Consider the following 22,458-nt stretch of genomic DNA (forward strand, 5'->3'; position numbering starts at 1 on the left):
TAAACCTTTACGAAGGGAAAATAAATAATTATTTTAAATAAAAATAAATAAAAACAAATGGAAGGAAGGCAGCTAGGGCGACAGATATAGAGAGCAAAGAGATCTGCAAATCCCCTGAGGGAAGGAAACCCGCCTTAAGGAAGCAGCCTTTTACATTAGAGTAACAAGTCTTTACCGGATTGATCAGCAGCATCGGAAGAACGGCCAGTCTCTGTGGGCGATTGAAAAAAACATAAAATCATGATCACACACATCAGAGTGGACTGATCTTTATGGGACAGTGAGCAGACATGGCATACAGAAAAACAACCACACACAGACAAAGAAGATCAACATTCTCATGGTAAGACTACAATAACTGAAATGATAAGCCCCATGTCCTGCAAGAGGAAAGAAGCATCGGTCACAAGGCAATGGTGACCGGCCACAGTGATAACCAAAGAAAACAACTTCTGGTGTCCATGGTAGAAGGAGAAACAGTTGTTACTGGGAACAAGTGTGATGGAATGATAACCAGTGCACCCGGACTAATCAAGACCTCCATGCCAATGAGATCATGGGCGTGGGTTGCGGACAGACAAGCAGCCAGCGTGGGCAACTGGGCCTGCTCAGGAATCATCCGTTGGCCGGAGGTAGTCTGCATTAGCATGAAGTCTGTAGAGTTATCTGAGAGGAGACCTCAGACCTTGATATCACTGGGATGGTGTCACCCCCTGCTGCATCTTCTTCATCAGTTCCTCATCCTGCAGGGACAGCTCAGTTAACTTCTTGCCCATACGCTCATGGATGTCCAAATACTTGGATACGCAGCGATCCAGGCACACAGACTCTCCTTTCGACAGCTCAGCTTCCTTGTAGTGTGGTGGGACACACTTCCGGTGGCAGGCATTGGTCATCCTGAAATGAAAGAGCAGAGGCAGTCAGAAGAGGAAAAAAGAGGAAAATCTGTGGGTGGTGGGTCAATAAAGGCCAGAGACCGACATGTGACTAGAAAGGAAATTACCAGAGAAAACACTCAGGAAAGGACACAGACTCAGCAGTTAGAATGAGGACAGGGCTGGGTGAAACATGAACTCCCATGAAAGGGGGAACTTTATGGAGGTGAAGAGACAGAAGAGAGTGAAATTCATAGGCAAATCAAAAATAAAGGCAACGAGGGGCTGGCATGCTCAAAAATGGGAAAGGCAGGCTCAGACGAGATCACAAATATACGTTGAAGGAGGGTGAATATCGGTAAATAAGGGAATTCAGAGAAGACCTCTCCAGATGTTTGGGGAGAAAGGAGGCATTTCAGTAGACATAAGAGGAAGCAGCTGTTTGATGGAGTTGGGGGCGGAGAGATGCTCTTAAGAGGTGAACAGAAAACCACAGAATGGTGGATTCAAACTAATGATATGATTTCTTGATCTCAACAGAAACAAGTCAATCAGAAAAGAGTGGGTCTGAGTGCTTAAAACCAGTGACCTCAAAACAGGCCTTCTCTCACCTTTAGAAAGCTCTAACCGGTTGCGTGATATTCACTGTCCAAATCTAGCAGTGAACCTGACAACTAAATGCACGATTACCCTACTGCACTTTAAATTGTCATGAAAGGGGTAAAGCCATTTGTGGATCCCCAAACCCATGTCCAACTTCAACACCGTCAGAAATCCATCGCCCAAGATATGCCATCAGGGTCTGATGCAAGCCATCTACCTGAAGATGGCTCATAAAGGAAGACTTCCCAAACCACTCCCAAGGCCAAGGAACTTTAATAGAGTAATAAGCCAGGTCCTTGGGGTGGATGGGAACAGTGGTGCAGCTGGGGGGGAGGGAGGTCCACTCCGGGCATCACTTTTATTAGGGGTGGCGGTGTACCGTGGCAGCAAGGTACCCACCCCGCTCTTACCAGCACTGGGCGGCAAACTAAGGGATCGTCCACGCATCGAAAGCCTTAGCTACGCCACTGGATGGGAAAGGTGAGTAGATTAACTAACTAGATTATTTACCGTAAAATAAAAACTAAGTAAAACTGCACCCAATCTGCATACAAACAAGTCGAGGAGAGTGAATGCGTAAAGGAGCAGGTTGTAGTAGCTGTCTGGAAATATATGCATTCCTTAATCCACATCCAGACTTCGTACCCAGGTTTGCGTCTGGCCCATTCAGGAGGCGGCACTACAAACTTCTTTCTTGACCATTTCGTGCCGAGGCTAGGCCTATTTTTCACAAATGAACTTCTCACTCAAGAAGGCATTAGTGGAATATCGGCCACACCCTGCTGTACCACACCATGCTCTGAAATTTGGAAGCCCCACATATTCTGTCACGTAGCTCCAAATCCAACTCAAGGGCCTTCATTTGACAGCTTAATGCATTCTGGTAGTTGTAGTCATATGTTCTGTTGAACCAAGTGGCCGAAGAAACACAACAACAATGCTCTGTAACACAAAAGCCCGAAGGCGGAAATATGAAGTCATGAAGCCAGGGGCAGCGGTATGTTTGAGAACTTCTCTTCGCCTCCTCGACTGCTGTCAGGTCTCCACGGGTCCCCGTTTTGTGGCCGTGGGGGACGCTTTTCTTTCAGGGTCAGTTTTGCAGCAGTGCGGCAATATAGCCCCCCTGTAAGAAAAGCTTACGATGGTGCTGAATGGATCTACCTGCAAATCGATTTATGGTGAAGCTTCACTATCTTCTTTACTGATTTTCTGAAACCATCGGTGTCTGTTCACTTCAACATGGTGCCTAGGGCACTTCACCCACTGACCCTAATCTAAAAAAAACAAAGTCCATCTCTTCCAGTGGTGAGTAGCAGAAGCACGTTGTTTGGAGGGCCAAATTCTTCCAGCACCATGCAAAATCAGCCCCCAGACAGGCCAACACTATTTTCTAAAGACAGCCTGTCTACCCTTAGTAGCACCGAACCAAGAGAGGGGACCACTTCAGAGACAGTGTTAGATATTAGTAGCGTCACAACAAAACCAGACTCAGTAAATCGTGCGGTAAGGCTCCCAAACCAAATCTGTGAAATGACAAAGCGTTTAATGACTGAAATAAAACGAAAAGGCCAAAATGAGATCAGTCAGTGACTAGATGAAGAGCTTCAAATGAACAAGTCCATTCCACACTTCTCCCTTCTTTCTGCATGGACAGTCAGTAAAAGTTCCTGAACATTACAAGTGGCCGGCCACTGGAAGCTTCTTCTCAGTCTGGTCTATTTCTGATCCATCTACTTGGGGCACATTAGTGACAGGCATTTGTTTTTGCTTAGCCCAACCTCTCCAGCTAACATGTTAGGCAGAGGTATTCATGTTAGACTGCAGCCTGAACTCGGATGGGATGGTGTGTTCCCCAAGTAGACCCACACAGCAAGAAAATGAAGAGCTTGTACCACTACGTGAGAGGACAATTTTCCAAAATGATGCAAATAAAAATGCCACGTCTCCCAATTTAACTGAACTGGTTTCACAGATCCTGCCCACAATGTGGTCCACAGAGGCCAATGATGTGCGGTTTATATCATTGGAATGAGCGAAGACCAAGTTCTATCTTTCGAAGAAGCTACCCAAAATACTCCAGTACCCACTGACACCAGAGGCAGAGTAAGGAATCCACCTTGTAACAGCGGATTTGATTATGTAAGTGGTTCTAGAGCCTATCTGCCGGCACACATCCAAACCTCACTTTTTGGGGGGGCACAGCTTTCGCACCTCTAAACTCTGGAACTCTCTTCCGAGTGAGCTCAGAAGTGCGAGCTCCCTCTCCTCCTTCAGGAAGGGACGGAAAACCTGGCTGTTCCAGAACTAGACGTCCAAGAAGGTCCACTATTGTCCTCAGCGCCAAGACACCTCCGGGTGTACGTGCGCTTTATAAATTACAATAACATTAACACACAAGGCGGGTAAGGCCAATGCGTACACATTTGTACAAGCTCTTAGGGTGATTAATGCTGCGGTTATCCCAAGCTTCTGTGTGGTCCCCAACCCGGCCACCATCCGTACTTGCATCCCCACAAACACCTGATCGTTTACCGTAGTTGCTCTGTTCCTCTTGCCTTTTCATCATCATGCAGGAAGAAAGTCAATGGCTCTTCTCAATCTCATTCAGAGTATCTCAACTTTTGTGGACCTATCTTACGTCAATCTTTCCTCAAGCCCTAAAGTAAGATCTGACCATGCTGGTGTTCCCCCTGGGGTTTCACTTTACTTATGAGATCTATGACTCGAGATCACTGCAGGTGGATTCAATCTATCCCCTCACCAGATTGGCTTATAAGGGGTATAAGGCTTCAAAAGGGAAATTGCAGATCTGCCTTCTGCAAGCGCGATATATTGGGCATGAAATCTCCACTGGGAAACACCACCCGTTCTATGACCAAGGTGGAGCCATTCGCATGTTGTAGATTGAACTGTCATGAACATCACTAATTTTCTCTTGGAGTATTAGCTCAGAGTTACAGGGAATCCCAAAAGGCCCATAGCTTATAACTCCTCGATCCAGGACCCAGTTGCGGCCCGGCTCTCAGCAGGTTTATGGTCTGTGGCTGATTCTGTGGTTGCACTCGTCCTAACTACCAAAACTGAGTACCCTCTACCGCCGGATTACCCAGCTAGGACAGGTTACTGCTGTCCACTTCTCATCCCTTTGGCTCGGTCCCTGGCTCTGAACCCCTCCTCTTTAATGTCCATCGGTGAAGAGGGGGCGCCCCAGGACTGTATTCTGGTTATTTCTCCTGTGACCAAACTCCATGCTGCTTTAACAGATGTGCCTATCCTGAACTGTGAATTCATGTAATGTGTTGACTGATTAGATTTCAGGATGAATGGTGTCCTAGTAGCTGTTAGGCTGTAAGAACCAGTGTATCAAACTGAGGAAAGCTTTTGTTTACCAAATATATTCATTATTTATAGAGTTTTGCATAGCGCAAGCTTGACACAAAGGTGTCCGAGCGCTTTACATAGTTGGCAAAAAAGAAGGAGTTACATGTGGGGTAGATACGATTACATGGGGTAAGCACAGATGTATAGCAACTGCGTACACAAGAAGTAACAGTAGCAGTTGTACGAGTTACATATGAAATGGATACAATTACATAGGCACATATAGATAGCAATAGTGTGTACCAGAAGTAAACGATGGGCAGCAGGAAATGTGAGCGAAGGGTTCTGAGCAACTGCAGTAGGGGAGTCAACTTAAGGTCGCACTGTAAGAATACGCAACAGTGCTGATGCAACGGAAGCAAAAAAAAAACATTTAGACATAACATGATCCATAGATACCTGGCGGCAGTGTATACCAGAGGAATAGAGCGGACATTAGGATATGCAAGCGATATAGTTCTGAGGTAGCTCCGGTAGGGCGAGTTGACTATGGTACCAGTGTACGAATAGGCTAGGAGTGCTGACGTGAAATGAGCAGACAGGCATGGAAGTATAACATGATACACAGATACATGGCGACAGTGGATACCATGAGTATACTGTGGACAGTATAAGTGAAGCTAATCATGTTTGCGTAAAAAGAGCAAAGAAAAGCATATCAGCATCGCATAACATACAGGCATATGATAACAGCGTAGAACCATTGTTGGAGTTGAATATCAAAAGAGCATGTTAAGTTATGTAATGTGGTTTATAAAGCGCTCAACTCACCCTGGGGCATCTCAGCGCTGCCTAGAAGAATAGTGTCCTGTGGAAATTAGAGCACAGAAGAGGACAGGAAAGCAGATTAAAATAAAAAGGCTTTCAACTGTTTTCTAAAAATACCGTAACTGCAGATTGCTCGCAAAGCCGGGGGGAGCCGATTCCAATATCTTGGTGCAGGAAATGAGAAGGCTCTGCCCCCGGTCCGGGTGAGACCATTTTGAGGAACCTGAAGAAGACCCAATGTGCTGGATCCGAGTCTCCTGGAGGGACAGTATTTTAGAAGTTTTCTTTATAAATAAAGAGGACCTCTGTCATTCAGAGCATTGTGGGTTAAACAACAGATTTTGAAAAAGGATCTCTTTTTCACAGATAACCAGTGTAGTTCTCTGAGCGGCGGAATTGAAGGGGATCCAGCGGGACGATTTAGGATCATTCTCGCTGCTGTGTTCTGTACCACTTGTAGTTTAGCCAGGAGGGTCTCTCCCACCTCTGCCAGCAAAGCAATGCCATAGTCAAAACGATTAGTTACCATGGCCTGCACTAAAGTCCTACGATGAGGGGTAGGCACGAATGGGAGTATTTTTCGAAGTAGTTGTAAACTATAATAGCAAGAGCTGCTCGTGGCCGTGATGTGGTCCTTCATGGTCAATGTCCGGTTCAATTTTATACCCATGCTTTTTACTGAGTATTTGGAAGTAGAGGCTGTGCTTAGTTGGATGGGCTACTGTGAGGTGGCGTCCCCGCGGCCCCCCCAGGAGGGCTGTTCTACCCTGCACCTACCTCGGTCTTTTCCACCACCGGGACTACAAACGCGCACACCATATCATATGGTGAAGACAGGACTCGGCAATCCAGCCATAACCCACGAGGCTCCGCCCTTCTCTCTTCCCCAGGGACCAACCAGAACCACGAGCCCGGAGGAAGCATATCCCTCCGACCCCGGAAGTCCCGCCTTAGCGGCAGAGTCAGCACAGGATAAAAGCGGGATCCGAGTAGAACACCCCGTCAGAGTTTTGTGGCAGGAGATTCGGACTGGAGCTGGAGAAGGAGAGCAGACGTGTGACGGAGAGGTGTGGACCGAAGAGTGGTGGAGCCCACAGGAGGTGGCTGAAGAGCGGCCGTAACTCACTTGGAGAGTTACGGCAGACCGGGTGAGTGTCTTAAGCCTTGCTTACCCCTACTCATTAGGAGTCCTATTAAAGCCCTGTAAATAAACCCTTCTCTTTAGCATCACGTCCCCTGCACTGTAGTATATTTGTATAGCACTCGCACTGTTTGAAGTGGCCCCCGTGTCCCCGTTCCCGCACATCCCTTCCCGACACCCTTTCTAAAAACTCCCCTTGTGTTCCGGCCTCCATACGCCCTCCTTTCCTCACGATCTCTTTTCTCTTCCCGCCCCCTCACGGCCCGGGTGACGGTGTTCGGTATAGCATCGGATCACAAGGATAAGACCAACGGTCCTTTGTTTCTTTCTCTTACTGCCCTCCGTGGAACTCCCCTACATCGGAAATGTCCCAGACCCAGGACTATGCCCAAGACCCGGAGCGGACTGCGAACCCGGAACCCTCCTTGCATTCCTTTTGTTGTGACATTGATTCTGCCTCCTTGTATAATAAACCTACAGAATAGCACACTACATACGGCCTCCTCGCCTGCTTTTCCGGCCCGCAGATCGCCCAGCATTACAGCTACCAATCGTCTGACCAGATTAATTAATTAATTAATTGTAGGTTTCTAACGCGCTAGAATCGACTCCCGAAGGAGTATCTCTGCGCAGTAGACCGCTGGGGAACCCGTCCTGGCTTTCCCTGTGAGATGGTCCCTACTGTGTATCTCCAAGGTGAAACCAGGCATCCCAGGCGTTTGTGGGGGGCCGTTGTGGAGATGAGGCAAGCTAATGCCCAGAGTTGCCGAGTGTGATCCCTGGTTAGAGTAGGCACCGAGGTGAGAATTATCGAGTCCGCTGACCCTGGTCCACGACCCTGCCGCATCGGGAACTGAACCCTGTTCCCGGGCCGTCCTCTGCTCCCGGGTCTGCTGCCTCTAACCAGTGAGCCACACCACTCCAGATGTCAGAGGCTTTTCCCATTCACATGATCTTTGTTTTTACGGATTTAATTGAAGGCAGTTTCCTGTCATCCAATTAGAGATGGTCTGTATTCCGATGGCTAAACGGATTTTCTCTAGCTCCGGGTTTGGCCTCATGGTGAACATAAGCTGCGTATCATCTGTATATGAGATGATCTCAAAACCCAGCTGCTCGATTATCCTTGCCAGGGGGGGGCATGTATATATTAAAGAGAGAAGGACTCAAACAAGAGCCCATCGGAACGCCCTTCTCCAGAAGCATTTTAGCAGAAGTATAAGGTCCTAACATGACAGTTCGAGTTCTCTCGGACAGAAAATGTTGTAGCCACTTCAGGAATGTCCCTTGGATACCACAAGAGGATAGTCTCTCCGTCGGCTTTATATGGGAGGTGGTATCAAAAGCTGCGGAGAGATCAAGGAGAATCAGTAACACTGAGCCCCCTGAATCTATTGTCTGCCTGAGGGAATCTGTCACTGCCAGAATAGCGGTTTCAATACGGAAACTTGGTCGAAATCCGACTTGCGATGGATCAAGGATTTCATTAAGTTCTAAATAGGAACTTAATTGTCTGTTGATGATGCTTTGCAGCAGTTTCCCCAAGAGTGGTAGTGGGGAAATAAGACAGTAGTTGCTGAGGATTTAGGGGTCAGCTGTAGGTTTCTTTAATATTGGGCGAACCAACGTCTCTTTCCATGTGGGGGGGGGGGGGGGTGCCAGTTAATACAGAGCAATTAAAGATATCACAAATTGCAGGAGTACAGCTCAGCTCATGGCTAGAAGTGCCATGGTTTTTGGAGGACAAAGATCTATCGGTGACCCATATTTTACAGTAGAAAGGCCTTCTGAGACCTCCTCAATGGTGGTCAGTTCAAAGCTCTCCAAAATACTGTTTGTTACCTTTCCCCTATCCTCCAGTTTAGTTAGGGTTTCAGAGAATGAAGGAGTTATCAAAGGAAAATGTTCGAAGATTTTGGATATCTTATCCTGAAAATAAGTCACCAGGGAGTAGCAGAAATCCCGAGACTCCATTGGCGACCGCCTGCAAACTTTAGGGGATATAAAATCTCCGATATATATTAAACCGTGTTTTCGAGGAGTTGCTGGCATGTTCTATCTGATAAATAATAAACGTACGTCTTGCTTCTTTTAGGTTCAGATGATATCTGGCCAGAGACTGTCTATACAGTGATCTATTTTGATGCACCTTGCTAGCCTGGCAGATTCTTTCCAATCGCCTGCATTTAGCTTTTTCCGTCTTTAGCTCCTCTGTATACCAGGGAGTCGAGATCCGCCGTTGAGAGGAGACATATTTTTTAGGTATAGTCTCATCAAAAGCGGATTCTAAGGCAGCATTAAAACCATCCAACTTTTTGCATACCTCCATGATGCGATTTACTGGCTTCCAAAGAGTAAACCTCGTTGAAAGCTTCCCAGGAGAGATTACGCCATGGCCTACGCTGTTCTGGTTTTTTCCTGATGTATGGTTCCACATTCTTTTGACAGGACTGGTGGATAAAAACGTGATCATAGAATGATCAGTCCATGTAAGGGGATCAAGGAGGCCGCAACTCAGTTGGTCATAGTTGGTAAACACCAGATCTAATAGGCGACCAGCTCGATGTGTAGGGCCTTCTACTCTTTGTGCGAGTTCCATTAATTCCAAAGCGGAAACAAGTTTATTAACCTCAGGATTTGTGGATTTTTCAGCATGAAAATTAAAATCCCCTAGCAGAGGGAACTTATTTGCCGCAAGCACATGTAGAGCTATGTGTTCAACCAAAAGATCTGTAAAATTGGCTCTGGATCCTGGGGGCTGATAAATTAAGGCACCATGCCAGCTGTCCGTGGAAGATACAGAGACCTCCAAAATTCCCAATTCCAGACAATCATTTCTTACTGTAAAAACCCAATTCACGGTAAGGCGACTCGGGAAGGCAATGACGATGCCTCCTCCTGTTTTACCCTCCCTGTGAGAAGTTGGCCCGATATGCAACGTTCGCTATTCTAGCGACCGCTATGTATCGTTCCAACGACCCTTATGGTGTTTGGTTGTAAGTCAACCTATAGACCAGCTATCCTAGTAGCGTGGATACGAGCAGTCTAAGGCTAAAGACTCGAGAGGGCGCGTTAAGCCAGCTGTTTACCACACATGTACCCCTTGAACACCCAGTGAAAGGACACCACACAAGTGTTATGAAAATAAACAGTATATTTATTAAGAATCACAACAGCCCTGTACTCTTTATGAGGACAGGGTACTAAGCACAAACCAAATCTCTTTAGCAAATACTTCAAGTGCACAGTTTAAAGACAAGTGTCCGAGGACACGGAAAGGTTAAGGCAAGTCGGAAGCGAGGGACTCGGGACCCTAGAGTAAGGAGGCTATGCAGGCACCGAAATGCCGAGTTACCTAACCACGAGGGCTGCGGCTGCACAAGTCTTACAGGCGTCGGGGTCTTCGCTGACGAGCCAGGAGCCGGAAGAAAAGGAGTTGCTGGCCGGCGACCAGTGTTGAATAGTTCGTAGAGATTGATGGAACCTGAAAGCAGAGGGGACCAAGTTCGTACTACTAGCCAGTAGTTAGAGGGTACCAGGAAGGCACCGGTTGGCCGTCACCTCGACCAGGTGAGTGGGCGACGCTAGGCTCTGCAGTCTCACGGACCAGGGGGCGTTGTCGGCGACCACGGTGGAGGTGCGAGCTGTCCCACGACGGATGTCGCTGTCGGCGTCTTGAGTGGACCAGGAGGGTCCGGGGTGCTTCTCAAAAGATGGAAGCAAGGGCCAGTCTGGAGCAACCAGACCGGCAGTGTTGATTCTTGGTCGTCGTCACAGAAGGGCACAAGCCAGCGGCTAGTGACCAGACAACGTGCTGAGCAGCGAGCGGAAGGGCCCCACGCAGATCGTGGAGATGCTGGGAGGCTGCACTTCGGTGCTAGAGCGGCTCAGGGTCGGGGCTTCTCGGACCCCAGAGCACTCACCAGAGAGTTATCTCGATGGTCGTGCTGGTTTTTAAGAGCGTGCAGGTTCTGATGATGGCCGGTCCCTCGAGGTCTCGTCGCACCCACAGATCACAGCTGAGCTGATGACGTGGGTAGAGGTCAGAGGTGCCAGGGAAGCCGGTTCTCGTCGAGCTGGGCCGTCGGATTCCTTGAGGAAGGACTTACAGCAAACCGCAGAGTTCTTAGATGGTGCCCGCTGATGCAGGGTGACTACTCCTTAGTCACAAGGGAGAAATCTTAAGAAGAGTCTTGAAGTCCTTTCGTAGAAAGTATTCTTGATTCAAAGATGATCTAATTTGGAAGGGTCCCCGCTCCGGCCTTTATCCTAAAGAAAGGGGTGGGTACATGACTAGGTCCTGCCCTAAGGGTGGGACCAGGAAGGGGGGTAGTTACACCCCTCTCCCCTGCCGGACTTTCCCCAGGCCAGGGCTGTCGCCCCTGGAACTGGTTCTAACCGGCAGATGCGTAGTGAGCACCGGGGTGCCACTCCGCAGTCACCTTCTCGCAAAAGCCCTACCTACCCAGAATACACAAACCCTGTCTGGGACGGTGCGAACACCGCCCTCGACAGGAAACCCTTTGTCCAAGTGCTCCTCGCTGGAAGGACTCCCAGCAGCAGGAGGTCAGACTTGTGTCTGTGGTGGCAGCATCCATTTTGTGGAGCTGAGGCCTTCGTTAACTTTAACCGGGGTTCACAGTTACGTACATGTCGTGTCCCTCTAGAAGGGCGGAATGCTAACCTCGTCGCCAGAGTTGGTGAGAGGACAGCATCCCGATTCGTATGACACCTTACTCGACATGTCTTGATAACGCGACACCGAAGTTACCGATATGGTACGCGTTATCATGGAACAGCCATTGGGTCTTGATTCCGCAAGCTGCAACCGGGCTCGGCTCGGGCCAGAGCTTAGTTCACACGAGCCCATGCACTCTGCCTTCAGGATTGTCAAGGCCTGCCATAGGAGTGACTGATAGGGACTCGGGTGTCCATTGGAGGGTTAGATATAGGGCTACTATATCTAAAGCAAGGGGTGATTACACGACTTTGCCCCAGCTGTCATGCAGCCAGTTGTGTCAAATTTAGGAGGCCAGTCAGGGGTGGCATAATACATGCTGCAGCCCCTGGCGGCCCTGGATACACCTACGCCCTGGGTTACAGGGTCTGATAAGGTGGCCCAGTACCAATTGGTATATGCACCTAGGGTACATCTCGTAATTTAGAAAGAGAACAGCCAGGCTGTGGGTCTGATTGGCAGGCCCACAGCCAGAGAAAGTCGTAAACCAGTGAAACAAAAGCGAAAAATCTGGGTGATCATGGGATTGCAGACCCTACTCTCCTACATGACCCCCCCCCAAACGTCGGAACAACTAACTAACCTTGACCAGGTAAGTCTTCTTGTTCTAAGTGGAAATATCTGGAGAGCCCATCGGCATTGCCGTGATCAGTACCAGGTCTATGTTCCACTGTGAAGTCCATCCCCTGTAGGGAAATGGACCACCTAAGCAGTTTGGGGTTTTCACCCTTCATCTGATTTAGCCACAAGAGGGGCTTATGGTCGGTCTGAATCTTGAAGTGAGTGCCAAACAAGTATGGCCTCAGCTTCTTCAGGGCCCAAACCACAGCAAAGGCCTCCCTCTCAATAGCTGACCAATTCTTCTCTCTAGGGGTCAGCCGTCTACTTATAAAAGCAATGGGCTGGTCTTGACCATCAAAATTCAGTTGAGAAAGAACAGCTCCCACACCCAACTCAGAAGCATCTGTTTGGACAATGAATGGTTTGGAGTAGTCCGGACTCTTGAGGATAGGCGCCGTGCACATGGCCTGCTTTAGGTCATCGAATGCTTTTTGACAGCTCGCTGTCCACTGAACCTTTTTTGGCATTTTCTTACTTGTCAGTTCATTTAATGGTGTCACGATGGACCCATAGTTCCTGACAAACTTCCTGTAGTATCCAGTCAGGCCCAAGAAAGCTCGAACCTGAGTCTGGGTGGTTGGAGGAGCCCAGTCCCTGATTGACTGTATCTTGCTCTCCAGTGGCTGAACCTGACCCCCACCGACAAGGTGGCCCAGGTACACAACCTGTGTCTGCCCTATCTGGCACTTGGTGGCCTTGATAGTGAGACCTGCTGCTTGCAGTGCCTCTAACGTCTTCCGCAGGTGGACCAGGTGATCCTCCCAGGTGGAGCTAAAGACAGCAATATCGTCAAGATACGCCGCACAGAAGTCATCCAGCCCAGTAAGGACATGATTCACCAACCGTTGGAAGGTGGCAGGTGCATTTTTCAGACCAAAGGGCATCACCACGAACTGATAATGCCCACCAGGGGTTGAAAATGCTGTCTTAGGTTTGGCGTCCTCAGCTAACCTGATTTGCCAATACCCAGCTGTCAGGTCAAACGTACTTAAGTAGTTGGCCGAAGCCAGCCTATCAATAAGCTCGTCTGCCCTTGGTATTGGGTGGGCGTCAGTCTTAGTGACTGCATTGAGACCCCTGTAGTCTACGCAAAACCTCATCTCTCTCTTACCACCCTGGGTGTGAGGTTTCGGCACTAGAACTACGGGACTAGCCCAAGGGCTATCCGAGGGTTCAATGACTCCCAGCTCCAACATTTTCTGCACCTCACTTTTGATGCAGTCTCTGACGTGATCAGGCTGCCTGTAGATTTTACTCTTTACGGGCAGGCTGTCACCAGTGTCGACCTCATGGGTGCACCAATCGGTCTGACTGGGTGTCAGAGAAAACAGATGTCGGAACGACTGAAGAACCTGTTTACAGTCGCTCTGTTGATGGTCGGAGAGGCTGCCGCAAAAGACAACACCATCTACCGAGCCATCGTCAGGATTCTGAGAGAGCAGGTCGGGGAGAGGGTCACTCTCCTCCTCCTGTCCCTCATCTATGGCCATGAGCAAACCCATGTCCCTCCTGTCGACATATGCTTTTAGCCTGTTGACATGAAGCACCCTGTGGGGGCTCCGGGGAGTTCCTAGGTCGACCAGGTAGGTGACCTCTCCCTTTTTCTCCAGGATGGTGTGGGGCCCGGACCATTTGTCCTTGAGTGCTGCTGGGGCCACTGGCTCCAACACCCACACCTTCTGCCCGGGCTGGTAAACAGTCAAGACAGCCTTTTGGTCATGCCAAGCTTTTTGGAGTTCTTGGCTGGCCTTAAGGTTTTCGGATGCCTTCTCCATGTATTCAGCCATCCGCGAGCGGAGGCCGAGCACATAGTCCACTATGTTGGCTGCAGGCTTTTTGAGAGGTCTCTCCCATCCTTCCTTCACCAAACACAGGGGTCCTCTTACAGGATGCCCGTACAAAAGTTCAAAAGGGCTGTAGCCAACCCCCTTCTGTGGGACTTCTCTGTAGGCGAACAAGAGGCAGGGGATCAGGACGTCCCATCTACGCCGAAGCTTTTCCGGTAGTCCATGAATCATCCCTTTTAGGGTCCTGTTGAATCTCTCAACAAGCCCATTGCATTGTGGATGATAGGGTGTAGTGAACTTGTAGTTGACACCACATTCCTTCCACATAGCAGTTAAGTAGCTCGACATAAAGTTTGCACCTCTGTCGGAGACGACCTCCTTAGGGAAGCCCACTCTGGAGAATACTCCAACTAGGGCTCTTGCCACAACAGGTGCTGTAGTGGTCCTAAGGGGAATAGCTTCAGGATACCTGGTGGCATGATCCACTACCACCAGTATAAACTTGTGCCCTGATGCTGTCGGTGGTTCCATGGGACCGACGATGTCGATCCCCACCCGTTCAAAGGGCACCCCCACCACAGGCATTGGTATAAGGGGGGCCTTTGTCGTGCCACCTGACTTACCACTGGCTTGGCAAGTGACACAGGAGCGGCAAAACTCCTTGGTATCTTCGTTCATGTGCGGCCAGTGAAAGTGCGAGACAAGCCTGTCCCACGTTTTCGTCTGGCCTAAGTGACCTGCTAAGGGAATCTCGTGGGCCAAGGTAAGTAGGAAACCACGCTGAGACAAGGGGACGACCAGCCTCCTGGTCATGCCAGGCTTGGGGTCTCTTGCCTCAGTGTACAGGAGTCCATCTTCCCAGTATACCTTGTGGGTACCTGTGGCGTTCCCAACAGCCTCAGCAGCAGCCTGCTGTCTGAGGGGTTCAAGAGAAGGGCAGTCTAATTGGTCCTTCCCCAGATCTTCCCTTGAGGGTCCCCCTGAGCCCAAGAATTCAACTTGATCAAGTTCGAACTCTCTCGGCTCAGTTTCCCTCAATTCCTGTAGGTCAGCCTCCTCTGAGACTTGATCCTCGACCTGGGGCAAGGGGGAAGGCGCAGCCTTAGCCCTACTGCTCTTTTTCTTGGGAGGTGTCTGGTCCGTTGTTCCAGGATCCAGCACCTGTTCAGTGGGGCATTTCCTGACCTGTGACCTAGTCACAGCGAACACATGTGCTGGCAAACCTAACATTTCCATGTGAGTCCGGTGCTCCACTTCTGACCATTGTGACGACTCCAAATCATTGCCCAACAAACAATCCACTGGGAGGTCTGGACTAACTACAACCTTCTTTTGGCCAGTTACCCCTCCCCAGGAGAAAGCTACAATTGCCATACTGTGATTGGTAGTGACATTGCTTGCATTGGTCACCAGGAATTCTGTACCTGGCATGATCTGTCCAGGGTCCACGAAGTTAGGCGTCACCATGGTGACGCTGGCACAAGTGTCCCTATAGGCCTGAGCCATCTTTCCATTTATAAAAGGCGTCTGTCTGTATTTGCCCAAAGTATTGGGGCTTACGTCAGGGGACACGTCCGCGTCCCCGGTACTGACAAGGACAGCCTGAGTGAGTGTGCCAACTAAGTTGTCACGCCCCTCAGAACCCAGGGTTAACCCTACTAAACCCTTGGGAGGCGCACTACCACTGCTGACTGTACTAGGGGGCACAGGTGCCTTAGGGGCTGCAGTGGCAGGAGTCTGCCCTCCTCCTTTCTTGGTGCACTCACTAAACCAGTGAGACTTACTTTTACAGTACTGGCACCATCGTTTGGATTGGCCTTCTTTCTTCTTTTGGGGAGCCTGACCCCCACCCTCTTTGGGTTGTTGGGGACCTGTCGAAGACTTCTGGTCATTTTGTTCCCCCTTAGAATCTTTACCCTTCTGGTCTGCTTTCTTCTGACCACCTTGATTCTGGCCCTGGTTCTGTTTAACTCTCGTACGAACCCATTTGTCTGCCTTCTGCCCCAATTCTTGAGGAGAGGTCAGATCCGAGTCGACAAGATGCTGATGCAACAACTGGTTCTGACAATTGTTTAAAATTTGTTCTCTCATCATCAAATTATACAATCCTTTGTAATCAGTAACCTTACTGCCCAGCAACCAGCCCTCAAAAGCCTTAGTGGCACAATCGACAAAATCAGACCAATCTTGAGACTGCGTTTTCTGGGTATCCCTGAACAGCACCCTGTACTGTTCAGTGGTTAGGCCGAACCCTTCAACGAGTGTATTCTTCAAGACTTGGTAATTGTTGGCGTCCTCTACCCTTGTGGTGAGGAGCTTGTCTCTTCCTTTACCTTCAAAGGAGAGCCACAAGATAGCTGCCCACTGACTCTGGGGAACGCCTTGCACAGTGCAGGCCCTCTCCAAAGCAGTAATCCATTTGTGGATGTCGTCCCCTTGTTTAAAGGGGGGCACTATCTTCCCAAGGTGTTTCGTATCGAAACTCTTTTCCCTATTACTAGGTACATTGCTGCCACCAGTGGGGACTGTCCCACTTAACTGTTGCTCTCTAGCGAAAGCAAGCTTTTCCTTGGCCAGGGCAAGTTCTTCCCTTTCGATCCGCAGATTAGCTGCCCTTTCTTTCGCTTCGTACACTCTCCTCTGAGGGGACGTCATCCCTCTTTGAGAAGAGTTGTGAGAGCCGTTGGTATGAAGGGATCTGCCAGAGCCTCTTGATAAGAGATCTGGCTCGTCCATTCCCCATGTTAAGCTGACCTGATAGTGGCCCCAGGGGTCCCCCAGTACCGCTATCATGTTTGCTTAAGTTGGACCTGCTTAGTCTGCCGACTTCTACCTGTCCCTTATCTGCCTCGTCCCCTGAGAGATCCTCATCCTCATCCTCCTCCACATCCTCGTTCTCGGTTGCGAGGTGAATGAGGTCAGGATCGTCCCGGGTTCCCTCGAGGGGAGGCATGTCTCCTTCTGGATTAGAAGAGCTACGAAGTTTCTCAGCTCTCCTGGCATCATAAGTCTCCAAGAGACCAATCAGAAAGGACGTTGTGGGGTTAGACCCCTGCTGAATCTTCCGGGAGTGACACAATCGTCTTAACTCCTTGAAGCTCAGCACAGTATATCCTGAAGGGATGACCTGTGGAGGGTCAACTGACACAAGGGGAGACTCGGGGTTTCCTCCTTGGCCCGACATACTGTTTCTAGTGTGGTGTAAGTGATGCACCTACCTACACTACGTGTTTTCCTACTTTTCCCTTGCTAAGAGCTGTAGCCAAGGTGTGCTAAGCCTTGAGGAGCTACAACAGCTGGTTCAGTAGAACTCAGAGTATTCTAAGCTTTAGTTATATGTACTAACAGTACTTGTGCGATCTTTCAACAAGATATTCTTAGGATACGTGTGGTAAAACAACAGCAAGCTCAAATCCCAACCGCTGCTCACCAATGTGAGAAGTTGGCCCGATATGCAACGTTCGCTATTCTAGCGACCGCTATGTATCGTTCCAACGACCCTTATGGTGTTTGGTTGTAAGTCAACCTATAGACCAGCTATCCTAGTAGCGTGGATACGAGCAGTCTAAGGCTAAAGACTCGAGAGGGCGCGTTAAGCCAGCTGTTTACCACACATGTACCCCTTGAACACCCAGTGAAAGGACACCACACAAGTGTTATGAAAATAAACAGTATATTTATTAAGAATCACAACAGCCCTGTACTCTTTATGAGGACAGGGTACTAAGCACAAACCAAATCTCTTTAGCAAATACTTCAAGTGCACAGTTTAAAGACAAGTGTCCGAGGACACGGAAAGGTTAAGGCAAGTCGGAAGCGAGGGACTCGGGACCCTAGAGTAAGGAGGCTATGCAGGCACCGAAATGCCGAGTTACCTAACCACGAGGGCTGCGGCTGCACAAGTCTTACAGGCGTCGGGGTCTTCGCTGACGAGCCAGGAGCCGGAAGAAAAGGAGTTGCTGGCCGGCGACCAGTGTTGAATAGTTCGTAGAGATTGATGGAACCTGAAAGCAGAGGGGACCAAGTTCGTACTACTAGCCAGTAGTTAGAGGGTACCAGGAAGGCACCGGTTGGCCGTCACCTCGACCAGGTGAGTGGGCGACGCTAGGCTCTGCAGTCTCACGGACCAGGGGGCGTTGTCGGCGACCACGGTGGAGGTGCGAGCTGTCCCACGACGGATGTCGCTGTCGGCGTCTTGAGTGGACCAGGAGGGTCCGGGGTGCTTCTCAAAAGATGGAAGCAAGGGCCAGTCTGGAGCAACCAGACCGGCAGTGTTGATTCTTGGTCGTCGTCACAGAAGGGCACAAGCCAGCGGCTAGTGACCAGACAACGTGCTGAGCAGCGAGCGGAAGGGCCCCACGCAGATCGTGGAGATGCTGGGAGGCTGCACTTCGGTGCTAGAGCGGCTCAGGGTCGGGGCTTCTCGGACCCCAGAGCACTCACCAGAGAGTTATCTCGATGGTCGTGCTGGTTTTTAAGAGCGTGCAGGTTCTGATGATGGCCGGTCCCTCGAGGTCTCGTCGCACCCACAGATCACAGCTGAGCTGATGACGTGGGTAGAGGTCAGAGGTGCCAGGGAAGCCGGTTCTCGTCGAGCTGGGCCGTCGGATTCCTTGAGGAAGGACTTACAGCAAACCGCAGAGTTCTTAGATGGTGCCCGCTGATGCAGGGTGACTACTCCTTAGTCACAAGGGAGAAATCTTAAGAAGAGTCTTGAAGTCCTTTCGTAGAAAGTATTCTTGATTCAAAGATGATCTAATTTGGAAGGGTCCCCGCTCCGGCCTTTATCCTAAAGAAAGGGGTGGGTACATGACTAGGTCCTGCCCTAAGGGTGGGACCAGGAAGGGGGGTAGTTACACCCCTCTCCCCTGCCGGACTTTCCCCAGGCCAGGGCTGTCGCCCCTGGAACTGGTTCTAACCGGCAGATGCGTAGTGAGCACCGGGGTGCCACTCCGCAGTCACCTTCTCGCAAAAGCCCTACCTACCCAGAATACACAAACCCTGTCTGGGACGGTGCGAACACCGCCCTCGACAGGAAACCCTTTGTCCAAGTGCTCCTCGCTGGAAGGACTCCCAGCAGCAGGAGGTCAGACTTGTGTCTGTGGTGGCAGCATCCATTTTGTGGAGCTGAGGCCTTCGTTAACTTTAACCGGGGTTCACAGTTACGTACATGTCGTGTCCCTCTAGAAGGGCGGAATGCTAACCTCGTCGCCAGAGTTGGTGAGAGGACAGCATCCCGATTCGTATGACACCTTACTCGACATGTCTTGATAACGCGACACCGAAGTTACCGATATGGTACGCGTTATCATGGAACAGCCATTGGGTCTTGATTCCGCAAGCTGCAACCGGGCTCGGCTCGGGCCAGAGCTTAGTTCACACGAGCCCATGCACTCTGCCTTCAGGATTGTCAAGGCCTGCCATAGGAGTGACTGATAGGGACTCGGGTGTCCATTGGAGGGTTAGATATAGGGCTACTATATCTAAAGCAAGGGGTGATTACACGACTTTGCCCCAGCTGTCATGCAGCCAGTTGTGTCAAATTTAGGAGGCCAGTCAGGGGTGGCATAATACATGCTGCAGCCCCTGGCGGCCCTGGATACACCTACGCCCTGGGTTACAGGGTCTGATAAGGTGGCCCAGTACCAATTGGTATATGCACCTAGGGTACATCTCGTAATTTAGAAAGAGAACAGCCAGGCTGTGGGTCTGATTGGCAGGCCCACAGCCAGAGAAAGTCGTAAACCAGTGAAACAAAAGCGAAAAATCTGGGTGATCATGGGATTGCAGACCCTACTCTCCTACATGACCCCCCCCCAAACGTCGGAACAACTAACTAACCTTGACCAGGTAAGTCTTCTTGTTCTAAGTGGAAATATCTGGAGAGCCCATCGGCATTGCCGTGATCAGTACCAGGTCTATGTTCCACTGTGAAGTCCATCCCCTGTAGGGAAATGGACCACCTAAGCAGTTTGGGGTTTTCACCCTTCATCTGATTTAGCCACAAGAGGGGCTTATGGTCGGTCTGAATCTTGAAGTGAGTGCCAAACAAGTATGGCCTCAGCTTCTTCAGGGCCCAAACCACAGCAAAGGCCTCCCTCTCAATAGCTGACCAATTCTTCTCTCTAGGGGTCAGCCGTCTACTTATAAAAGCAATGGGCTGGTCTTGACCATCAAAATTCAGTTGAGAAAGAACAGCTCCCACACCCAACTCAGAAGCATCTGTTTGGACAATGAATGGTTTGGAGTAGTCCGGACTCTTGAGGATAGGCGCCGTGCACATGGCCTGCTTTAGGTCATCGAATGCTTTTTGACAGCTCGCTGTCCACTGAACCTTTTTTGGCATTTTCTTACTTGTCAGTTCATTTAATGGTGTCACGATGGACCCATAGTTCCTGACAAACTTCCTGTAGTATCCAGTCAGGCCCAAGAAAGCTCGAACCTGAGTCTGGGTGGTTGGAGGAGCCCAGTCCCTGATTGACTGTATCTTGCTCTCCAGTGGCTGAACCTGACCCCCACCGACAAGGTGGCCCAGGTACACAACCTGTGTCTGCCCTATCTGGCACTTGGTGGCCTTGATAGTGAGACCTGCTGCTTGCAGTGCCTCTAACGTCTTCCGCAGGTGGACCAGGTGATCCTCCCAGGTGGAGCTAAAGACAGCAATATCGTCAAGATACGCCGCACAGAAGTCATCCAGCCCAGTAAGGACATGATTCACCAACCGTTGGAAGGTGGCAGGTGCATTTTTCAGACCAAAGGGCATCACCACGAACTGATAATGCCCACCAGGGGTTGAAAATGCTGTCTTAGGTTTGGCGTCCTCAGCTAACCTGATTTGCCAATACCCAGCTGTCAGGTCAAACGTACTTAAGTAGTTGGCCGAAGCCAGCCTATCAATAAGCTCGTCTGCCCTTGGTATTGGGTGGGCGTCAGTCTTAGTGACTGCATTGAGACCCCTGTAGTCTACGCAAAACCTCATCTCTCTCTTACCACCCTGGGTGTGAGGTTTCGGCACTAGAACTACGGGACTAGCCCAAGGGCTATCCGAGGGTTCAATGACTCCCAGCTCCAACATTTTCTGCACCTCACTTTTGATGCAGTCTCTGACGTGATCAGGCTGCCTGTAGATTTTACTCTTTACGGGCAGGCTGTCACCAGTGTCGACCTCATGGGTGCACCAATCGGTCTGACTGGGTGTCAGAGAAAACAGATGTCGGAACGACTGAAGAACCTGTTTACAGTCGCTCTGTTGATGGTCGGAGAGGCTGCCGCAAAAGACAACACCATCTACCGAGCCATCGTCAGGATTCTGAGAGAGCAGGTCGGGGAGAGGGTCACTCTCCTCCTCCTGTCCCTCATCTATGGCCATGAGCAAACCCATGTCCCTCCTGTCGACATATGCTTTTAGCCTGTTGACATGAAGCACCCTGTGGGGGCTCCGGGGAGTTCCTAGGTCGACCAGGTAGGTGACCTCTCCCTTTTTCTCCAGGATGGTGTGGGGCCCGGACCATTTGTCCTTGAGTGCTGCTGGGGCCACTGGCTCCAACACCCACACCTTCTGCCCGGGCTGGTAAACAGTCAAGACAGCCTTTTGGTCATGCCAAGCTTTTTGGAGTTCTTGGCTGGCCTTAAGGTTTTCGGATGCCTTCTCCATGTATTCAGCCATCCGCGAGCGGAGGCCGAGCACATAGTCCACTATGTTGGCTGCAGGCTTTTTGAGAGGTCTCTCCCATCCTTCCTTCACCAAACACAGGGGTCCTCTTACAGGATGCCCGTACAAAAGTTCAAAAGGGCTGTAGCCAACCCCCTTCTGTGGGACTTCTCTGTAGGCGAACAAGAGGCAGGGGATCAGGACGTCCCATCTACGCCGAAGCTTTTCCGGTAGTCCATGAATCATCCCTTTTAGGGTCCTGTTGAATCTCTCAACAAGCCCATTGCATTGTGGATGATAGGGTGTAGTGAACTTGTAGTTGACACCACATTCCTTCCACATAGCAGTTAAGTAGCTCGACATAAAGTTTGCACCTCTGTCGGAGACGACCTCCTTAGGGAAGCCCACTCTGGAGAATACTCCAACTAGGGCTCTTGCCACAACAGGTGCTGTAGTGGTCCTAAGGGGAATAGCTTCAGGATACCTGGTGGCATGATCCACTACCACCAGTATAAACTTGTGCCCTGATGCTGTCGGTGGTTCCATGGGACCGACGATGTCGATCCCCACCCGTTCAAAGGGCACCCCCACCACAGGCATTGGTATAAGGGGGGCCTTTGTCGTGCCACCTGACTTACCACTGGCTTGGCAAGTGACACAGGAGCGGCAAAACTCCTTGGTATCTTCGTTCATGTGCGGCCAGTGAAAGTGCGAGACAAGCCTGTCCCACGTTTTCGTCTGGCCTAAGTGACCTGCTAAGGGAATCTCGTGGGCCAAGGTAAGTAGGAAACCACGCTGAGACAAGGGGACGACCAGCCTCCTGGTCATGCCAGGCTTGGGGTCTCTTGCCTCAGTGTACAGGAGTCCATCTTCCCAGTATACCTTGTGGGTAC

General features: G+C 50.2%; 1 protein-coding gene across 1 annotated transcript in view; it reads right to left on the reverse strand.

The window, feature by feature from the left end:
- Positions 1 to 253: 253 nt before the first annotated feature.
- TIMM10 (translocase of inner mitochondrial membrane 10) overlaps positions 254 to 22,458 on the reverse strand; it is an 80,589-nt gene continuing 58,384 nt past the window's right edge. The window contains exon 3 of the mRNA XM_086953787.1: positions 254 to 897. Within this exon, the coding sequence (XP_086809913.1) occupies positions 693 to 897 (205 nt within the window). The 3' untranslated portion in view covers positions 254 to 692. The remainder of the gene's footprint in view (positions 898 to 22,458) is intronic.

The sequence above is a fragment of the Lissotriton vulgaris genome, chromosome 1_2 (assembly GCF_964263255.1).
Source record: "Lissotriton vulgaris chromosome 1_2, aLisVul1.2, whole genome shotgun sequence".
In the NCBI taxonomy this organism is placed as follows: domain Eukaryota; kingdom Metazoa; phylum Chordata; class Amphibia; order Caudata; family Salamandridae; genus Lissotriton; species Lissotriton vulgaris.